The sequence below is a fragment of the Delphinapterus leucas genome, chromosome 8 (genome assembly GCF_059928025.1).
Source record: "Delphinapterus leucas isolate spDelLeu-1000000601 "Yukka" chromosome 8, BTC_Dleu_Yukka2, whole genome shotgun sequence".
NCBI lineage: Eukaryota > Metazoa > Chordata > Mammalia > Artiodactyla > Monodontidae > Delphinapterus > Delphinapterus leucas.
This window is the reverse complement of record NC_143136.1, coordinates 31,219,359-31,242,134: the sequence shown is the minus strand read 5'-3', so window position 1 is coordinate 31,242,134 and position 22,776 is coordinate 31,219,359. Positions and strand designations below refer to the sequence as shown.

The window sequence follows — 22,776 nt, the reverse complement described above, 5'->3', positions numbered from 1 at the left end:
CTTCTGTGTTGTAGATGAAATAAATGTCATTAAGCTTGAAATTTACTTGAAGATGGGATTAACTGGCAGAACAGATTGGATGATAGAATATAACAGAGACTATGTTGGTAAGAGAGAAATGTGGCTAGCAACCCAGTAGTCACTAGGGCAATGTCAGCTGACCTATGACAGTTATGCTTTTAAATGAACAATGAAAAGAAGACTTGGGTGAGAGTTAAAGACATACATACATTTTTTTTTAAAATACATTACTGTAAATAGGTCCTTTCTAGAGTTTTTAATCTTTGGCAAAACGAGGGACAGGGAGGCAGTTTACAGGAAAGCAACAAACATGATTGATGGCTGGATAGTAGGTGATATAGAAGAAATGTTAAAAGATACAATAGAAATTTCTCTTGTCTGGGGGACAAAAAATAAGGGAATCTTAGAGTCTTCAAGTACATAAAAATTTTTTAAACAAATTTTGTTAATATATATTTTTTACATTTTAATACTGGATTAAATGTGTGGAATTTCAACATAAAGAATTTGCAGAAAATGACAGACATTTGGATTATAAAATCATTGAAATATTAAAATTTTGGGGGGATTTGTTTATTGTAATAGCTTTTGTCCATCTGTATTTGTTTAGAATATGAATGATGATTTAAAAACCAGTCCCATCAATCAAAACATTTCCCACCTGCTCTCTCTTAAGGGACTATCAAAGTAGTAAATTAAATGAAACCAACATTGTTTTACTACTTGTCCATCATAAAGTATTACTGGTTCCAGGTGAGTACCTCTTTACAAGGGACCTTTGAAGATTTAAAAGAGGGTTTTAAGCGAATAGAATACCATGCAATGAAAAAAATTACATCATAAACAAAATTGAAAGGTAAATTGGCAAAAAATAAATTTGCAAAGATAAAAAAGACAAAATATACTTGAATAGCTTATTCATGTTGATGAGAAACAGTAGAAGCAAAATGAAAAGAAAGGCAAAGGGTATGAACAGGCAATCCATTATTGAAGAAACAAAAATAGCTTATAAAATTATTTTGAATAACACTAATAATCAAAAAATTGACTTTAAACAGGAGGATGTAATTTTGTCTGCAACATCATCAATGACTGAGAAAATGACAGTCCTATACAAAGATAATTTATATTTTCATGCATCCGGAATGGCAGAATAAGCTAAATTATGATATGGCTAATTGTGTTATGAAATATTATTCAGTCAAGAATTGTCTTCATTTTTTTGCAAACTAAAATTAGAGAAAATTGCTCTCAAGAAAAACCTAAGTGAAAATATCAGAAAACGAAATTGTGTGCTATGTAATATGGCTCATGTAGTGTTAAGGTGTATATATATACATACACACACAAACACACACACACACACACACACACACACTTAAAAAGGAAGACTGGAGGAAAAGCACCAACACTGTAACAGTAGTTTTCTGGGATTTGAGCTGATCCTTGTGTGTCTTTTCTGTGTTTTCAGAAGTCTTGTAACAACATCCTTTGAAGTTTTGTTCATATTCCCTCCCTTCCCCACGACCAAGACACAAGCACATACCACATACACAGTTGGCTGGGGGGAACTGGAGGAGTTTGTGATCCCCACACCTTCTTGCCCCATACTTTTCTTTTTTCCTGGAAAACATAAAAAACTAAAGCAGCAAAGTGTAAAAGAGTCCTTTGGGTTTGGGAATATCAGACCGAAGACAGGGTTTTGAAATGCAGTTATTGCGGATGGTTATCGCAACCTGGATTTTTGGGACCAGCCCTCATTTCAAAGCTCGCATCCCATTTTTGCCATAAGTAGGCTCAATATGTTTTAATTTTTGATTTAGCAATTGTACTTTTTATGCGTACGGAATATGTCTTAGATGTTTTAGAAAGGCCTTTTGCACTAAAGTTAAAAATTTACAACTGACTCGCAAAGATCATCTTTCTACAATGAAAGACAAGACCTAGGATGCAGCTGCTCCCGGAGTCACGTCCTGTGACTGTGAACAAGGAGCAAGGACCCCAGGCTTCATCTTCAGGCCCCAATTAGTGAGGCATCATTCTATGTGAGTGTAATATACCCACGATCATAATTACAAATCCTGACATTTAGAGGCTCCCAAAGTCAACACCCATCCCAGCAGGGTTGGCCACATTATCAGGAGTTAAGGAGATGTAGAGCAATTAGAAGCCAAAGGAAAAGGTTAGCTCTACCACTCAGACGGAAGGCATTCAGGAGCTAAACCCACCTGCTATTGCAGTGCTAATCTTTTTTAAATATCGGCTTTGAAGCCTTGTCATCCTTGACAAGGAGGATCTGAGTCTAAATGGAATGTTTAAGGGGAGTGCTTCCTCATCCCTCAATCAGGCTGCATGCTGACCTTTCTGTTGTCTCCACCAGTTGCTCGTCTTATCTTGAAATCCCAGAGAAGGTAGAACATCATTGGACCTGTCATGAGGTCAATCAGCCGATGCTCAGGCCAATTTGCTAAATGTGTCCGTGCTAAAGAGTCTGTTCCTTCCCCAGCCTGATGAAATGTAGCACCAATTAATCACTGACTAATTTTCAGGGAGTTGTGACCTTGCTCATAATTGTAGTACATTCATTTACCTGGCTTTCGGGGTTCTCAGACCAGGAGTATGAGGCCACCTCAGGGACATGAGAAGCTGCTGAAACTTGTGTTTGAGGCTACCAGGGTGACAGGCTAGGGGATTCTTGCCTCAGGCCAGCACTGACTTAGTTTATTTAGAATGTTCTGTATGGCTTGCACCCCCTAAAGATGTTGCATATAGCTCAAGTGCATGCAAAAGACATTCTTTGTTTGAAAATTTTAGTGATATATTAAGGTCTCATTGTTTTTTCTATCAACCTATCAATTCTTTATTTGTCTTTAGAAGTTGGTGGCTTTGTCATCATTCTCCACGAAGGTTTATTCTCTGAGAGCTGTTGCGTTATCTTAAAAGCAGAAAGGTTTCTTTTTTTTTTTATTTTATGAAATAGACTGCTCTATTTGTAACCAAGTCTCATAAATTAAAATACTTGTCAAAATAAATGAATAGTATGTTTATTATATTCATGACTTAAAATCACATTTGATTGCTTACTCATTAATCCACAAAATTAAGCAATACACCCTGGATTGCAGTCATTAGTACAAAATAAGCAGGGTTCTTCTAGCAGTCAAATGTAATGGAGAACACTGTACAGTTGTGTTTGTTTCAAAACTAGGTATGTTAATGTGCAAATTTGTTTTACAATTTTAAAAGGTTTCCTCTGGAAGAAGATCAAATACGTAAATGTAGTCCACCAGGAAACAGGATTGGGATTATAATGTACTAAGTGGATTTTAGGTGAACAAATTGTAAGATGCAGTTCTGGATTGAACCTCAAGGATGGGCAGAAGCTATTTTGTCCTATACAGGAGCATGCCTGGTAATGAAGGTTACCTTTATTCCTATGTGCATGGAAAATTAGGACACAGGTGGTATCCACATAAAAGTGTAGAATCCATATAAAAGAGGCTTTGCTCTTCCTCTCGGATATAGCAGAGAACCCCAATCACTCATTTACCTGACCCCCTTCTACCTGCCAAGTACCATACTAGGAGCTTGGAATATCAAGTCAATTGTACTTAAGTTCTCCCATCTTTAGAATGGGAATAATGGTGCTTTTCTCATAGGGTTTCTTGTGATTCTTAAATCATATATGTAAGCACTTTGAACAGTGCCGAGTGCGTAATCAGGGCTATAAAATACTTGTTAAATATATTTTTAAATGATGTGACCCATGGTTTCAAATAGCTTACGGTTTACTTTTAGAGGTAAATAAATCAATGATCTTTTGTGCTGTGTGACCAGTGATGACAGACACCTGGACAGGTTATTGTGGAAACACCACAGAGTATGGTGGAGAGCCTCATCTGGGAGGCTGGAACTTCATTTTGAAAGCCATAATAGATAATGAAGAGGTTTTTTTGTTTTGTTTTGTTTTGCGGTACACGGGCCTCTCACTGTTGTGGCCTCTCCCGTTGCGGAGCACAGGCTCCAGACACGCAGGCCCAGCGGCCATGGCTCACGGGCCCAGCCGCTCCACGACATGTGGGACCTTCCCGGATCGGGGCATGAACACGTGTCCCCTGCATCGGCAGGTGGACTCTCAACCACTGCGCCACCAGGGAAGCCCATGAAGAGTTTTAAGCTGGAGCAAGACCAAGCCAGATCTGTGTGATGGAAGACCACTCTAGAAGTAGTGTTACGGGTAAATGTCAGGGGACTGGAGTGGAACCCAGAAGTGGATTGGGGCACTGGCAGTAGACATGTGAGGACCTGGCCAGAGGTAGTGTGGCATTTCGTTGTAATGGGATAATTCCAGCAGAGAGAAATCACTCTTATATTACAGCAAGTTACTGCCTTCAAGGATCTGTTGACATAACCTCTGATGGCTATGGTAGCACTGGGCCTCAGCTAAGAGATTGCCGAATTGTATTTCTGAGACAGTTATAGCTTTGGTTTGGTCAGAGAATAGAATTTGTAGGGAAAATGAAACTAAGCCAGTGGAATAATATTCAGTGTCAATGTCACATCATTGTAAGTGTATGTATGCTTTATAATTTACAAAATTATTTTCCCATATGCTATTTTATGCTTTCTGGTGTCAGATATACTTGTTTCAAATTGAATAGTCTTTCAAAAACGCAGATTAGGTATGCACGATTTAGATAAGAATAACTCGAAGAAAAAGTCATTTGTGTGTGTGTGTGTCCATGCGTTGTAAAACAACCTAACTTGTATCTTCATTTCTAATACTGTACACTCTCCCAAGACTTTAAGAGCCCTTGGGATTGGATAGAATCAAGGAACCATCTACTGATATACTGGGTAAATGGCAAGGGAAGCCACCCAGTGGATTGGCCTCATCCCTGAAAACTTCCCAGCCAGTTTAACCCAAGTATCTTCTGCTTTCCTGTGGGGATATTATTTTTAATATGTGTAATTCAGAGACAGTGGAAATATTACTGACGAGTATACTGAATTTTTAATATTTCTGACATTTGTGTTATCCTGATGATTCTTAAAACTTTCTCCCAGTTTCTGTACCTGTTTACTTTTCCTGTAGCTGCCCCCAGGTGCCCTAGGATTAGAGTTTGGTGGCTGCCAGCTGACCTTCATTGAGACCCTTTGCCCAACCACTGCTGTGGAAGGTGAAGGGCACTGAGGAAAGGGCTCCTCCGGCTTCCTCTGTGTGTATTAGATAATGAGTTGTGAATGTTGTTTCATGAATGGTGAGCTATTATTACTAAGGAAAGTAAAGAATGCAGCAAAGCAAACTCGAGATTCTCTTAAGTTTGTCAAGTGGTAACACATCATCTTTGAAATTTTAATTCAAGGTAGTCAAAAGAAAAATAGGATTCAGTATAACTTACTACATAATTGAAGCAAATGTATTTTTGGCTGAAATATGGGTGTTTTTTTAATAGGCATATTTTTTGTTATTATGGGACAATTTAGGCTTCTGCCTCTTTAAAAAGTGATAAGGATAAAAGGGGTTCTTAGTACAATTGAATAAATCATGTTTTATTATTTTCTTTAGAATGCAGCTTAAAGCTGTAAAGTTTGTAAAGGTCCCTGTTATCGATTTTCAGTTTGGAGAGGAAATGAAAATTGGTTTTATCTCATTTACTGAATGTCGATTGAAGTTTCTGAGAAGCAGAGCTGTTACACGCTTGTTCTGAGGCTGGTAGATCTGATGAAGATGCTAATGTGAGCCTGCTAATTTTTAAAATCCAGATTAAATGTTTTTAGCTGGCTGTCAAAATCCTTTGAAGGCAAGGGGTCCATTTTCAAACCTTTGTTTAAAGTGGCCTAAAATTAGCTCAATAGCCAGTTGTGATTTAGTTACAAGCAGATGCATACATTGAAACGAAATTCTGCAGTGTTTCTCCCAAAGGTCATAATGTGCTTTCTCTACTTGTGAAATTGTTGTAATTTCACAGTCTTACTTAGATTTAATTGTGTCTCTTAAGATTTGAGACAAATGATTCCAGCTTTATTTTGTAGGATACTGTTTTTTTTCTTTGTCTTTTAATTCTACTTGATAGTTGTTGCTAACATGGAATATGTATGAAACAGTAAAATATATATATATATGGCAAATAAGCCTTTCTTAGTAGTAAGTTAGTTCACTTGACATGTAATTAAAATAGAGCCACATATCTCTCCGTGTAATTGCTTATCCCAAAAAGATACTTTTATAAATACAGTTTATTATGTTCTATGAGCATTTGGATCATTCTTTTTTATTCTCTATGTAGACTAAAGATAATAGCATCAGCTTATAAAAACTCAGGCTGTAAAAGTGACAGAATGCTACAGGCTGACGACAGAGCAAACCACATCTTGCATATTGAGGGACTCTGCAATAAATGTACTTGGTGGCACTTATTATTAAAATATTTACTTGTCAGTATAGAAAGTAAAGGCATTGCTATATTGCTTCGAGTTATGGTAAAAATAGAACAGACAGCACAAACCACGTATTGCTAGGTGGAAGAACGGCACTGCATGTCTGAAGGTTGTGTGTTCTTGTGTGATGAAGAGCAAAGAAAAGAGAAAAACAAAAATTACCTATCTGATGTGTTTGATCTTGGTACTTTCTCTGTTCCTCTGTCAACCCTGTGATGAAGAGATTAAAGAGAAGCAACAAAGTAAAAACAGAATAGGGATAAACAAGTCAAGTGGGACTCAGTCCAGGAGCCAGGGAATGCTAGCTATGGGAGGAAAAGGAATTAACATTTACCCTTCCGTTGTGTACCAGGCTCTGTGCTAAGCATTTAGGCTTGTTAGGAGTATTATCAACGACATTAATATTCTGCCTCCACCCCACTCACCCCCAACACACACCCATGAACACACACTCACTCACACCTTTACCTTGTTTGAGTATAAAAATAGGTCTGAATCCTTGAAGAGATATTGATGATGTGAAATTGTGAAGAGCACGTGGCTCTTTTGATCAAGTCTTTTATTCCGGGTTATGGATTTTGTAAATCCAAAGCTCTTTTATTTCTTTTTGATCTTTGAGGTGGTGGTTGTTGACTTGTACGTTATTTTGACCTTTACAAGGTAAATACGAAAAAAAAAGATTGAACTATTCTTTAAAATAAAGCTTTTGCATAATATATTTTCTAGGTAATTTCTAAATAATTTCAGATGTTCCTTCCTAATACCCCCTGGGGAAGGAGTAGTCAGGGGGTACTTGTAGTTACCAAACTAATGCCTGACCTTTGAATTGGAAACACCATCAGCATTGGCAATTGAGATATAGTTATTGGAAATAATTTGTACATACCACATTAACGTACCTGTTTTCTTGTGTTTTCCTTAGTTCTTTTTAGGAAGTAGGTATTTTCCTGAGAAATACACTCCACCTTGACCTCTCAAGTAGAGGTACAAAACACATGAGGTCATTGCCTTAATTTTACTGACAGTTAAAGAGAAAATCTTTTCATGTTAAATCAAGCATGGGAAGCTGGTAAAATGTAAAATTGACATGAATTTGTAAAATAAAAGCTGATTGCTTCAATTTTGAGTTTATGGCATGTCAATTCAAGCTGTGCTTCCACTCAGTTATTCACATTTGTTTTAAAGCTACTTCTGGGGACACATCCAAAAGCTTCACACCAGGAACATCAAAGTTGGAAGAAAGATTGGAAGAAAGCCAATTGGAAGAAAGCAAGCAAGGGGGTGTCTGGGACCAAACTGCTAACCTTGCCCATCTCTCCATCCACCATCCACCCTAGTTCAACTCTTCCACTCCTTCAGAAACCAGATCAGCAGATTGTCCCTTTCAAAAATGAACCAGAAAAGGAAAAGAAAACACATAACCTCCATTTCAAGAGCAGAAGCCATTTCTGCCCCCCACCCCCACCCCTGGTGTTGAATAGAAAGTGAGGAACTTCTCCCCCCATCATAACAAAACGGAAGCAACAGTAATAATGATGATGATGTATTGAGTGTCTTATAGGTTTATATTGGTCATTTATACTCATTCATTTAAAAAATTAATTTTAGCGTTTTAAAAACACATGAAAAATCTAGCTATCTTTCATTGCTATATTAGGTTTCATATCCTTTTTTGCTTCTTTTCACTTGTTTATTTCAACAAATATATGTTGGGTGCCTACCATCTCTAATTCACTGTTCTAGGGATACAGCAAACAACAAAATTGACAAAAATCATTGTCTTCTTGGAGCTTATAATCTAGTATACTTTCCTAGGGAGTTTTACAGGGAGGACAGGCAAATAAATAAGACAAATAAGAAAAAAACATAGCATTGAGTGGTGACAAATACTGTAAAGAAAAATGAAGGGAGTATGACAAGTGGGGGCAGGGGGAGAGGCGGCATTTCAATTGAGGTAGTGTGGTCAGTGAAAGCCTGGCGCTTGATAAAAATGTGAGGGATCGAGGAACAAGCCATGCAGGTATCTGGTGGAAGACTGTGTCAGGCAGAGAGAACAGCAAATGTAAAGACAGAGAGGGACAAAGAAGATAGCATAGCTGGATAGAATCCTGAGAACAAGGGAGAGAATCATCAGGACGTGGGGCCAGAACCTTCACCGGGAGCCCATTACCATACAGGGCATTGCAAGGACCTGGGCTTTATTCTAAGTGAGGTGGAAAGGTATGACAGGGTTCTGATCAGAGGAGAGATGCGATCCGCCTTAGGTTTCAGCAAGATCACACTGGCTGTTGTGTTGAAAGTGGATTGAAAGGGAGCCTGGGTGGAAACAAGGAGTCCAATCACAGAGCCCTTGCAGTGACCCATGGGAGAGGCTATAGGAGCTGGGTCCAAAGAGGTGACAGTGGAGGGGGTAAGAAGTGGTCAAGCTCTGGTTATATTTTGACATTTATTGACCAATTGGATGTGTGTGCGGTGTATGAGAGATGAGGAGAAAGGGAAGGAAAGAGGGATTGAGGATTACTATAAGTCTTTTGGCCTGAGCAACTAGAAGGATGGATTGCCATTAATTAGGGATGTAAAAAGCTTATGAAGATCAGTTTTTCAGTTTCTGACATGATAGGTTAGGCAATTGACCATATGAGCCTGGATTTCAGGAAGAAGCTCTGGGTTGGAGATTGAAGTATGGAATTTATCAGCATATACTTATATCTTTGCCATGAGACAAATTCAATCACAATACAAATTTAGAGGTATTCACTTTAACGTTTTTGGAGATAAGTGAAAGGAAACTTAATGGAGGGGCCAGGGATTTGAGGACAAAACTGAGAGAATGTGGTGTTCTGGAAGGTAAGTGAAGAAAACCATTTAAGGAGGAAGCAGTGATCAACTGTGCCCTAAAATCAAGCCAGAGACGCGACTTTGAATTTAGCACTGTGGAGACTGTTTTTGGTCTTGACAAGGGCGGTTTCAGTGGAAGAGAGGGGTGAGAGCCTGTCTAGAGGGGCCTCAGGAAAGAATAGGAGAACGGAGATTGGAAACTGTTCTATGGAGAGCTTTCAAATTTGGCTTTAGATGGAAGGTGGGAAATGGGGTGGTTTCAGTAGGGGTGAGTCTTGAGAAGGTTGACTTGTTTTTGGTTTTGGTTTTTTGATGAGCAGGTTAATAGCATATTTGTAAACTGACCTACCTGTGTGTATCTGGGGATTAGATGCCTAAATGCTGATAGAGATCTGTGGGGGTGGGAGTTTTGATTGGAAGTAAAGTCTGTTTGAACAGATCATTTTGGATCATGTGGTCTTATGAAAATGTCACTGCTGTACTGAGTGACATGAAAATACTGGCAACACATAAGGAGAACAGAAGGGGCACCAGAAGATGGATAGGACAGCAGAAGAGGAAGGCATCCAAATCAAATATTGCCTATTTGCATTTTGCAAAAAGTTGAGGTTACTGCAGTCCCTAAGGTGTCAGTGGAAAATCTCCCACATGCCACAGAAGTTTAGTCTAAATGGAGCCTTAACAGAAATTTTTTAATAAAGATATAACTCTTTTTTTTTTTTTTTTAATGTTCAGCTCATCGCTGTGGGAAAGGTAATTTTGAATGGGTTTAAAGGTGGAGTAAGGCCATTTTCATACACTGGACACTTTGGAAATCAGTCTGCCTTCTGTTGAGGGATTAGAACAGTGGTTTATGTTAATTACATATCTCTGTAACACTCTCCACCAGGAACTGTGTCACCAGGAATGTAGGTGTTCTTGATGAAACAAGTAATCCAGCTAACAGAGACCTACAGCATAGGGTTTAAATTAATTATCAGTGTTGACGCAAGTGTAAGTCTGGATATACTGTAGATGTTGAGATGAAGACTGGATGAAGAGTCTCTTATCAGCCAGCACTTGTGGTACCAGTGCCTTTGTCTGGGTGCCACAGATTCAGGAGCTGATTCGCTTCTTTCCAGGAGTAGAGACTTTATTCCATCCATTCATCCAGACATCCAGAGTAGGCTCTGTGGAGATAATTCCTGTCAATCATGAGATTGGGAGACAGACTAGGCAATTAATTAATCAAAGAGATGATGAGATTTGGGGAGCCTCCAGGGCTCACTGTCATCTTGGAGAAAGTCGTGTATTTGCCTGTACCTCCAAAGAGTAGAATGCACATTTCTTTAGGGCATAACATCCTCCTGGACAAGCTGTAAACATTCCATAATGTAGCCTCTCTTTTCACAGTGCTCTTTTTGGAAAATACAGTATGGTCTGAATCCCTGGATTGGACTAGATTCTAGTACAGATTACTGTTTAGTCTGTCACTTTGGGAAACAAACTCTCTGACTACCCTGTGTTCCCATTAGATAAATAGGTATAACATTGTTACTGCATATGCTCTGACCTTGTGTGAATATAATAGTAGTATGGAAAACAGTGAAGTATTTTAAGGAGAGAAGGTTACATAAGAGCCATAGATAATGATTTGTTTATGAGCTATCAAGTTTAAGCTTTTGTACTATACTTCTGAGTGATATCCTTTTTTTCTTTTTGCCATTATTTCAGGCACACAGGATCTACTAAGATTTAAGGATGTAGCAAGAGGGAAATCTTACACAAAACTGTGTGTAGTACCAGTATAATAAGCCACTTTGCCTTGTTGATTAGTATTTTAAAATAAATGTTACAAGTATGTGTTAGAATTCACCAATATGTAAAATTGAAATTATGTCACAGGAATAGTGATGAAAATAACACTTCTATCACATTTTGAAAGTTGATTTTGTTTCTCTTTTCAGGATTTAAAGTGTTAAGCTCTTCATTTTGGCCAGACGATTAGAAAGATATAGTTCTCCTGATTATTTTTATACTAGAATAATCTTTCATTATTAATCCATTTAAGTCATCTTAAATCGGTTCATCAGTGCTACCAATTAAAAATAGAAAATGTATGTGCTCAATTTCAAGAATTAAAAATAATGCCTTGGGAGTAGCATTTCTTTCCGTGGTGAGAGGATTGTTGGATTTTCCAATTAAAGAAGTCTCCATACTGGAAATGAGTAGTCAATTATGAAGGTTATTTTTGAATAGCCAATTTGCATATCCCTAATTGTATTCATTTCTTTTGAAAGACTGAACTTGGAATTTATGATGTTTTGATTGGTTAACCCTGCACTGGTGTTATTAATACTACTGCCAGCAAGGTTCCCCTATGAATGGGGCTTTGAGTGCCTTTCCTAAATAAATGTTTGAATGATAAGTAGGTTTGTTTTATTTAATGAATGGAAATATCTAAACATTTACTAGTTTGCTAAATTTGCGCTCACTGTACTTTATTGGATTGACAGTAACATCCCTGAGCTGCCTGCGGCACTCATATTTGGACTTTTCCACATCAGCTGAGAGCCATTGGAAGTTCCTATCGTGATGCTGTCTGCTGGCCAAAAACGCAAATGGCTGCCTCTGCCATTTATACAGCAGTGTTTGCCCAATTACTTGATTATTTTATTGTATGTTGCCCCTACTTTAAGAAAAATGACTTGGAGATGGACAGTTAAACGTTTTTATATGAATGACGAGAAGCATAGTTCTCATATGAAATAAAATTGAGATGAAGATGGGAATAATGAAAAGTTCTGAGGTTTAGTGCCTTTGGACTTAAACCAATCAACATGGAGTTAGTCATGAAGGAAAATAACGAAATTACAGGCATGAATACAAATGGGATACCTATGTGTACAAGATAAACACGGATTGTGTGTAAATATACACATGTATGTATGGTTCTACTTATGATTGTGTCTGAAAGGCAGTTACAGTTAGGGATTTTATCGTCTTTACCTCTCTAAACCTGGAATGTCCTCTTCTACCCTGTAAGTCTATTGTTCAAATCCTGCATATTCAACTTTCATGTCTGGCAGCACTCTTGAATGAAAGAGATACTGAAGTCCTTTCAGGCATATGAGAAAAGGTGGTGAGGGGAGGTGGCGGCCATTTCATTCCTTCTAGAGGGTTAGCCAGAACTGGATCTCTATTTCAGGAATATACAAACCATTAATTATTTCTTGACCATGGCACTTTTAGGCGTAATGTTGAATTAAGAGTTGTGCTACAGTAACATTAAAGTTTTCAGTTTTAAGAGGTCATTTTTTAAAAAACCAAATGAAGATCACAATCAGCTAGGTACAGGGTTGATGTGATATGCATGTTCTACAAAGTAATTAGTGCTGTTGGATTTGTTTGTAGCTGATTGCTGTGTTTGACGAACAAGAACCACTCCACAAGATCGAGAGCCCCAGTGGAAACCCCGCAGGCCGGCAGAGCCCAGATGCTTTTGAGACAGAAGTGGCTGCCCAACTGGCTGCGTTTAAACCAGTTGGTGGGGAAATTGAAGTAACCCCTTCTGCTCTGAAATTAGGTAGGTGTATTATTTTAGTGGTATGCTTTTCACCTGGTTGAAATACCTCATCTTGCTGGCTATGAGTTTCTTCTACTTTATGACTTACCCTGTTAGTGTTTGCCTTTAAAAAAATAAACCTGGTTTGTCTTTCTCTAAATTATTTTTTTTACGTAGATCTTTGCAGCTGCTGATGCTCAGGCCATAGATGCAGTTTTTTTCTTGAATTGCAAGTGAATCTGAATTGCATATCCTTGAAGTTACTGGGGAGGAGTTGGACTGTAAAGGATGAGCTTCATCTGTAGCATATGAGGACTGCTTAAATTTTTTAAAAAGTCCCTGAAAAAAGTCACTTGGTAAAGGCTAAGGGTTATCAAGGAATCCAGGCTAGAAATAAAAGGTCACTTTCCGTTTTAGCCACCTTTTTCTTCTCCACAAGTTGTATAACTTAGAGTTTGGGGGAAACATTTTGAAGTTAGTTTCTAATTCTGTCCTACTGATTTATTCCAACCTGGTGATTTTGCTCAGAATTCCCTTTTGTTATATTTGTTTTGAAGGTATTGGTAGAAAGAGAAAATAAACATTCTTCTAAAGTTTTAGTGAATTTATGTCTCCAAGATAAATAATGTCAGTTATTGGCGATAACTCTTAAAGATAATTTTAGGTCAGTTTAACAGCATAAAGTTTTGAAAATCCACTAATATTTTGGTACTGAAAACCATTTTTTATTCCTGTTGACTGAATGCATACATTTTGAGACAGCTCTAAGCGCCGGTTATAGGTTAATTCTCAAGCTAGACCAGAGGTTTTTTTCCATTTTGCAAAGGGAAACATACGCTTAAAATTGTAAAAATTTTACATAGTATAATTTTTGCCATTTGAAACAAAATACATTATACAGTTTATTTTACATGCCACAATACTGAATATTTATATTTTGTACTAATTTTCTGGAAAGCATCTACAGTGCCCCTTTTAAAATAAACCAAGTGGAAATTAAATGACCCATCGTCTTCATAATTTTTCTCTATCGTTTGGAAACCAAGCTAGCAGAGCAGTTCTGCTGGAACTCGGTCGTTGGAGGGCTTTGTGGCAGCTTCTCTTCATCTGGAGTGAAGTTTGTGGCTTCAGCAACCTCACGGCCCTATCATTCATTTGCATAATGGATGCCTTTTATGCATTATGCAAATAGTATGGGAGGAAAATTAGGCAATAAGGGAAGACGAAAGGAGAAAATTGCTTGTTTTAATATTCTATTTATAAGCAAGCACTGTGGTCTTCAAAAGGCTGAACCTCAGAGTACCCCTGTGCCTGGGAATTTGTTTTTTCACCTTTCTCTTATGAGCTTTCTCAGGGAAAAATGTTTGTTTTTCTTTGGCTTTTTCAGCTTTTGTTGAACCATCTGAGCAATATAACATTCAGCGTAGGAAGAAAAGTAAGCTGAGGTTCCCCATCGTTGAAGGTGGACTTTCTGCTTCTTCAATACTGATTTTGGGTCAGACACAGATAGGAAATAATATTTATTCAGTGGTGACTATATGCGAGCCACAGAACTCAAGGCAGTGCACCGCGTATTCTAAATCCTGTACTCCTAACAATTCATTTAAGCCTCGTGATACTTAGTTGGGTTCTGTTATCTCCCTAATTTAACAGATGAGGAAACAGGCCTAGAGCAGTTAAATAACTCCTCCAAAGTCACATAGCTGTTAGGTGGCAAACGTAGGATTTGAACCCTTGCTAGCTCCAGTGTCAGGAACAATTTTTCTGTGCTGTCTTTCATATGCTCTTTGTAAAATAATACAGTGATATCATTTTCCTGAGCGTCATTTTGTGAATATGTATCAAACCCTGAAAATGCTTAAGTCCTTGGCTTCAAATCCCATTTCACCTAGTGTCACAGATGAAATGGTGAGATTGGCCAGCCTTCACTCTTTGGTGGTCAGTGTTGCCTTCTGGCTATTCAGTCTGAAACCGTGTCATTATATCCTTTTCCTTCCTTTTCTTCCCATCATCATCCACAGTTTCTTCAGCCTTCATGTCCATGACCATTGAAGCAGGCCAGAGCTTTCCCATCAATCAGACTACTACAGAGGCCTCAAACTGACCTCCTTCTTTACAGGGCCGGCTTTCCCCAATCTCTGCTTCTGCCAGGTCTACCTTTCTAAATCACAAAGCTGATTATATAACTCCCCTGCTCAACAACGTCCAATGGCTTCCCACTGCTAGGAGAACCACGTCCACACTCATTAGCAAGCTGATGCGGACAGCTCCTCAGAATTAGATGGAGGTATTTGGGCAGGGATGAAGGGTGAAGAAATCATCCCTTATCTACTCTCATGGTTCTATCAGACTCAGTACTTTACATTTCTGGAACTTTAAAAGCAAAGAAAAAAGATATTTATTGAGTTTCTCAGATAGAGGAATTAAAGACAGAAGCAAAGCCACCAGCTTTGGTATCTGCCCATTCTGTTTTCCTTTCATTGCCCTCAGGGCAGGGTGTGGTCATGGCTTGGGCACACAGGGATGGAGGGATATGCTTGGCAGCAGATGTAGTATCCATGAATGGCTCTTCTGGGAGGTGACCTGGTTGTGCTGCCAGGCCCACCCTGAGACCTTGTTTAGACGAAGAATGGGAGGGGGTAGTCAGAGGAGGAGTAGCGTGTGTGTTCCAGCGATTCTTCATCACAGGGGGCATATAAAATGCCAAGCCCCAAAGCCCCAGCCCGTCCTCTCTGCTCCCCACTCAGCTCTCAGAGGCCACTGGAACTGGTTCTACTTCTCATGGGACTCATTAGCCCAGGCTGGTACAACACACGCAGGGCTGATTCTCCCTGGTTTTCTCGCTCTTGAGATCCATCCAAGACGATGGGGAATTTAACCGTTATCGGTTTGCTTGCTTATCTTACTTGAGATAATCTGTTACAATTTAACAGATATTGGGAATCAAGATGTTCTTACCATTAGGTCATGTTAATCACCAAAAGTGTAGGTTTTATTGATACTGAAATAAAAATGCACTCAACATTCAGTATAATTGTTGTATCTTTCTCCAGCACAAGTTAGTCGTCATCAGTATCCTGTTGAAAACTGACGGCCTCCCCGCCGCATACATGCAGACAGTGGTTGGGCCCACCTCTTTTTTCTTTATCTTCCAAGGTGAAACACTTATACACAGAATATGCAGGAAGCTCGTATTCAGGGGCTCTTCATGACCTATCCCCTTCTTGTCTGCCCACTTTTATTACTAGCCTCTCTTCTACAATCGCCTTAACCTGCAGCTACCACAAGCCACTTGGCATTCCCTAAATTTGCTACTTTCTTTCAAACCTTTGTGTCTTTGTAGTTAGTGTTCCCTTCACCTGGCTCGCCCCTTTGCCTCTTTTCTACTTGGTGAAATTGTATGCACCTTTTAAACTCAAGCTCAAATATGCCCTTGTTTGTGAAACCTTGTCCAATTGGATCTTCAAGATAGTACGGTAAGTGTACCATAAATGCATTGCTTAATTCTTCAACAGCGAAGGGATACAAAGATGAAGAAATTTTCTACTGACCAAAAGGGATTCATAGTTTTGCACCCTGTAAGCTAATGGGGTATATATATTTTTACATTTGCAAGACGAATTTTAAATCAACTGGGCAAACACATACTTCCAACTTCATCTAAATTATTTCCTACCATTTATTTTGTAATGGATTTTCTAATGTAATGCTAAACGACTAAGCCCTGACTCAGCCCTAACTAGTAAATCATTCTAACACTTCAAGATTATAATGTTTCTTTAGTTGCCAGTACATATTGCTGTGTAGACTAGAGATTGCTAACCTAAGAGTCTATTTAAAAGAAGAGACAGGGTAGAACAAACACCAGGTAGAATAGCAAAGAATCATATTCACAGAGCCCATTTAGACTTTAAAATCACCTAGTTCAGGAGTTTTCCAGGTCTTCTCTGAGGAGCCCTATGGTACTTCCTAACACGTTTTGGGATTTCAGCAAATATTTGATTCTAGTTTATTAATAACATTTATTGAACACTTAAATTGCAGATGCTATTTTAATTCATTCACGCTCACTCTTTGTACACATAAGATTGGCTATACTAGCAGGGAAGAAAGGGATGCCGAAGGCTGTTGAGTAGGCAATAGAGAATCCTAATACTAATCCTAAATCCTACAGCAAAGAAACCTACCTTCACTCAAAAGAATCGTTAGCACCTCTTAGAACAACTTTTGTGAAAAGCTGATCTGTTAATAGACAATTCCACAGAATTTCATGAGAGCAGTTTTCTAGACAATTAACATTATTTTACAAGTGACCAAGTAAAAGCTTAGACTCAGTGTGTGCTGTGATGTCAAATAACTAGTTGGTTAAAGGAGTAGAACTGGAACCTGCATTTCTTGGCTTTCAGCTACATGACATCTTTTGGATTAATTGTAGGTTTCAATTACCTGTACCTTTTAATACTATATGGGATAAAATAACACCTTATATCCTTTTGGAACGAGATAGAGTGTAAATTAATAAATATATACCATGAATAGTTGTAAATAAAAAGCTAATAAGGAAGTACCAGCAAATTAATATGGAGAAAATTTCTTTTAAATCCTTCTGTGTCAGAAATGAATTTGCTTCTATTTCTTCATCCCATGTGTATGCACACACATGCACTTACACGCATGTGTGTATGTTTGGGGGAAAATTGCACTGAAACAAACATGCTAATATTTGGGATACTTGGTAATTTTTCTCCCATATTGTGGATACTGTTGTCCTTTTTGACATTTCAAGTATCTGCATGTAGAGCCTTCTGTAAATAAGACAAATTAGTGAGGACGCTTACTTTGATGTTTGGAAGAATGAGAGTCCTTTAGCCTTTCTCCAACTAATCTTTTTGCTGCCTTTATGATCAGTGGTAACTGACCTTCTGCTGTTCCCCAAAAGACTTCATGAGGCTGTAGTCCAAGGTTGACCCCATCCTTGTCCCTTGAGAACCAATGATATGGAGCCAGTCCCAGACCCTACAGTATTTGATCTAGCTGTGTATCCAGACAAGTCATTTAACCTATAGCTATCACATTTTTCCAAACAAAGAATAAATCAGGACACATTTGGCATTCTATAGAAGTGAATATTCTTAACTGAGACCATACAGGTTACTTCCTTATGTGCCACTGCCATATCTCCCTGGGCCATAGTTTTCTCATCTATACTATAGGCCTTTCTTGCTCTAATGGGCTATGATTGTCCCAGGAGAATTTCATTAATTCCAAGCTGAATTTGAATCTGACTCCATGCCCCTGTCAATTTCCATCCTATGGCCCCAGTTATATAGTAGTTTTATTTTGAAACTTTTGGTAATTTTTCCTCAGTATTCTTGACTGAAATTTGCTATTTTGGGTTAAGGTTCCACGAGAAAATATGTCTTTAGTTATAATTATTTAAGCAATGCAATTTAAACAGTGTATCAGGATAAAAAGTACTTTCAGCTTCGTTGTTGCCACTCTTGTGATCTATATTACCCAGATATAAAGCAATCTGATTAAAGTTTGGAGTTGAAATGATACTAGCTTTATTCTCCTCTTGTGTGTTAAACTTTGAAGATGAGATACTTTCTGTTTGAAAGTGATTCTTGTTTTTGAGACTTGAAAGCCGAAAGGTGCCTCAGATGCTTTATTGTTTCCATGTGTGTTTGTGCTTCTTCAAAACTGAAAGGAAAATTATGATTGTATGTTTGTTATAATATAATTATTTTCAAAACATTGAGCTCTCCTCTCTTTATTTTCAGTAGTTCCCAGATCCTGTGGCATAGCCATAGATTAGTGTTGGAAATTGTGACCATTTTCTCTCTGATTTTGACTAATTTACTGAATAAGGGAAACATGTGGGATCGTTTGTCTGAATTTTAAAAGAAACCAAATCCCTTTATGGCGCTGATCTTTGGGAAAAAAATAAAGCAGGGGGAAGTTTATTCCTTTAATTAGGCTTCAGTGTTTAAGTAGCTGCTGTGCCCATAATGTGAGTTTAAGTATTGGCATCTGACCCTAGACAAACACAGTCACGCCACACACACAGCAGAACGAAACTCAGGGCTGGGCCAGGCTTCTGGCAGAGCCTTTGAATTCTGACTACAAAGCACCCAAGCCTGTGAGGGTTCCTTGTTACTGGAAGCTCTCTGCTGTGGGCAGTGAAACCCCAAGTTGAAATGACCAGGGAACTGAGGTCATTTGCTTGGATGAATCCATAAGTCATCATTTGGTCAGAGTTTCATCCTATTTGTTTCCTATTGAGTCTGATTATTCAAAAGTTAACAGCTATAGAATCGTTTTCCTTTCTCTTCTTTTGTCTTCCTTGGGAGCCTGGTATTTTCTCCCATGTAGGCTTAGATGAATGATGTTGTAATTAGCTATGGTAGCCTTGCCAGGCTATCGTCGATCAGTCATAGCCATGTAGTCTATAAAGTGTGTGCATGCTTTTCTGGTATGACGGTAACTAAACCAGGACTAAAGGGGTCACAGTGTTCTAACCCATTTCTGGCACCGTTATTCTTTTGCTATTGTTTTGGGTTTTATTTTAGTTTGTTTTCAGAGTAGGTGAAAAGTTGCTGGGGAGGGAGGTGGTACAGGGAAAGTCAGGTTGTACATCGAATATTTTTTAAAAAATTTAATACTCTGGAAAAGGGCCTGAGGTACTTGATTAAATGAAAGAATAAAATGAATAAAGACAAGCAACTCCTAACAAATATTAAAAGGTAATTACTACACAGGAATAATTTGTGTTTGTGAAGTACAAATGTGAATGATAGTTCAAATATGGCACTTTCAGTACACCCGGGATTGCGTCTCGAGTAATTGCAGTTGAATGGTCAGCATAAACACACTTCATAGACAAGCAATCAGTTCAGATAACATTTTGTAAAAATAGCATGATGAGTTTTGCTTGAAGATATTCTATATTCTTATAAGGGTCTTTTCAGTGAGATTTATTAAATTATCAAATGTTAAGCAAGGAAAAATTTAAAAATTAACGCCATCCTAACAGAACTATTTTCATTTTTCTATTTCCTATCCAGTTTATCTTTGCATTTTAATCTTAATTCAATTCTTTTTTACACCTGCTCAGTTTTCCTTTTGTCTCTTTTCTTTAATTTTGTGTACTATATCTAATGGCTAAATTCAGTACCTAAATTGGTACTAAGTTGGCTGTACTCTAATAAAAAGTATTAAAGGAAATTTGCATTTAGCCATTTACCCCAGAAATGTAAGACAGTGTATAAAAACCAAGCTTTCCTTCTTGTTCTTTTCCAGCTGTATTTTCTAAGTTGATTATACGACCTCAAAAAACAAACCAAAAAGAAAACCCATTGAGTTCACCAGCCCCCTTTGGCCTCTTGCTGATGCTGGACCCACACTGAGACAGTCTGCAAATCCTCTCATAAACAAACGGAATGAAAGGTCACCTTCCTACTGCTCACTTGATATTAGACCCCTGGGTTTTCAAGCCTCTTTTGCAGATTGCTTTTAATAGTAAGCCCAGTGAAGCTCTGTTTGCAGAGGCCTAGTCCCTAGCTAGTGAAAATATTTTCAGCCATGCTGTCATACTCACCTCCTTGTAGTTCCCTGGACCACTGATAATTTTTGGTTTGTCCTTTTAATAGAAGAAACTGTCATCCTCCTCTCCCCTACCCAACATACACACACATAGTCTTTCCTTCCTCCCTTCCCCACCCATCATTACAACTCCCATTGGCCTTCCTTGGAACCACTTCCCACATCTCTGCTATTCAGGTTCTCTGAGGCAGTCAACAGGGCCAGGTAGAATGGCCCTCATTCTCTAAATACAACTGTTGCTTTTTAGAACCTAGTTGGGTTTTACATGTCTGTTACAGAATACTTTCAAATTATTTATCTGTATTAAATTTTTCTTAATATTCAAATTTTTATAAATATAAATCTTTGTAGCCATAAAATAGATTATATTTCTCATAAATTTCTAATGACACCTAAACAAATTATTTATAATAAACATGCTGATTTTCTTTTGCAATTTGAAATTCAAGAATCTTGCTAACAATTCAAAATATGGTAATACCTCTTTTGCACTAACAAGTTAAATGTAAGGTTAAGCCTTTGGGACTTTTTCTTTGTGTATATGTGTGTGTGTGTGTGTGTGTGTGTGTGTGTGTGTGTGTGTATGCGCACACATGGGTTTGTTCTTTTTTTTTTTTTTTTCTCTTTCCGCCCAGATGGGCAGGGCAAAAAGAAAAATCCACTAATTTAATTATTTACAGAAGATCCATCTTAAGGACAAGTCACTCAGAGTTGGACATGCTTTTATGACTGGCTCAGGATTTTCTCATTTGCGTTATCTGATAAAGCCATATGATGAATTACGACCCAGTATACACACATTGGGTTATTTCCTTGCTCTATGCCCATTTTGAAATTTTACTAAGATCTTGATTTGGCCCAATGAAAGTAAAAAATACTGAAACAGCTTGATCTGTTCATTCTCACATCCCAAGGTGATAAGGAAAGGTGGCAGCCTTTGCTTAGCAATTGCCTTAAGAAAAGCTCTCTCTCTTGTGTTTACCCTTTTTTTTATGTTTACCAGATAAAATAAGACAGCCTCCCAGATATCAGTGCCACACCCTGTCAATTTATCATTGAAACAATGCATCCATCATATGGTACATACAAAATGATATTCATTTTGTTTGTTCGTAGGCTTAATGAGAAAATCTTGATAGCTATCAGAAAATACAGGCGACCTTTTAAAAATACCAGAAAAGTTCTGATTACTTTTTAGTATAAATATGACTCTTTGTTAAATTCCTGAAACTCCTTTACAGATGGAAGAAATTTGGGACTTTATATATATTTTTTCTGTGTGTAAAATTGAAGTACAGGAAATTATGTGGTACATCTTGCTTATTTTCTTTTTGTTTATATGGAAGACTTGACTATGATTACTTAATGCATGTGTATGGAATATGCCATGATCAAGGAAAATAAGTGGGAGTAGGGATTTTGCCTTACCACAACCTATTTAAAACCATAACACTAGTATTTGGTGTTTTAAGATAATATTGACTAAAGAAGCCATTACTTCAATGTCATGTTTCTTGAAACTGTTGATAAGAATGGTGTTTCCATATCCTTTTGCACTATATGTTCTGAAAAATGGCATGGATAACAGCAAACTGAATGGCTTTGTGTCATCTGGTTCTGCATAATTGTGATGATCAATTAAACTCTCCTTGTGTTTTTAAAACAAATAGACTTTCTGTCCCGGAGATCTGAAAGCATGAGGCAAAGTTCTTATTTTAGTCACAGTTCAGGAATAATGTCCTTTGACCTCATGACTTTAGTCTGATGTTACAGTTAACTGCCCTTATGGCAGAGAGTTCAGCATTTGCACAGCTGACATCTGCTCTTTTCAGATGATTGTGCTTAAGAATATAGCAGTGGAAATCAGTCTGTCTGATCAGTCTGTCGGAGCCAGTGCGCCGGTGGTGTGACTATCACTGACTTCAGTTACTCAAGAGTTATTTATTACTGGCCCAATAGATGAAAAGTATTAGCTAGGCTACCAGAGCAATATAAAATAATACAAGTCATGAACTCATTCTCAAGCAGCTTACAATCTAGTTGACTTAAGATAAATTACTAAGTGAGTCTCTTAACTTGGTTAGGTTTCCACTTTTATAATTTACAACTGTTGTTATAATAATACAGAGCATGCAATTAGAAACCCTTACAGTTAAAGATCTTACCACATAAATAAATTTAGACATGCACAAAAGCTTCTGTGTGTGCCATTTGTCATGTGGGACATCTCCTTATAGCTTGGTTAATTGTCTTTTCTTTGGGTCTTTGGTTGATAGAGAGGCTCATGGAAATAGTTCCAGTTTGTGTTGCTACAGTTTTTATTGACT

General features: G+C 37.9%; 1 protein-coding gene across 1 annotated transcript in view; it reads left to right on the top strand.

Annotated features, from left to right (window-relative positions):
* PARD3B (par-3 family cell polarity regulator beta) overlaps positions 1–22,776 on the top strand; it is a 1,040,415-nt gene that overhangs the window by 368,016 nt on the left and 649,623 nt on the right. The window contains exon 3 of the mRNA XM_022567488.3: positions 12,694–12,865. Within this exon, the coding sequence (XP_022423196.1) occupies positions 12,694–12,865 (172 nt within the window). The remainder of the gene's footprint in view (positions 1–12,693; positions 12,866–22,776) is intronic.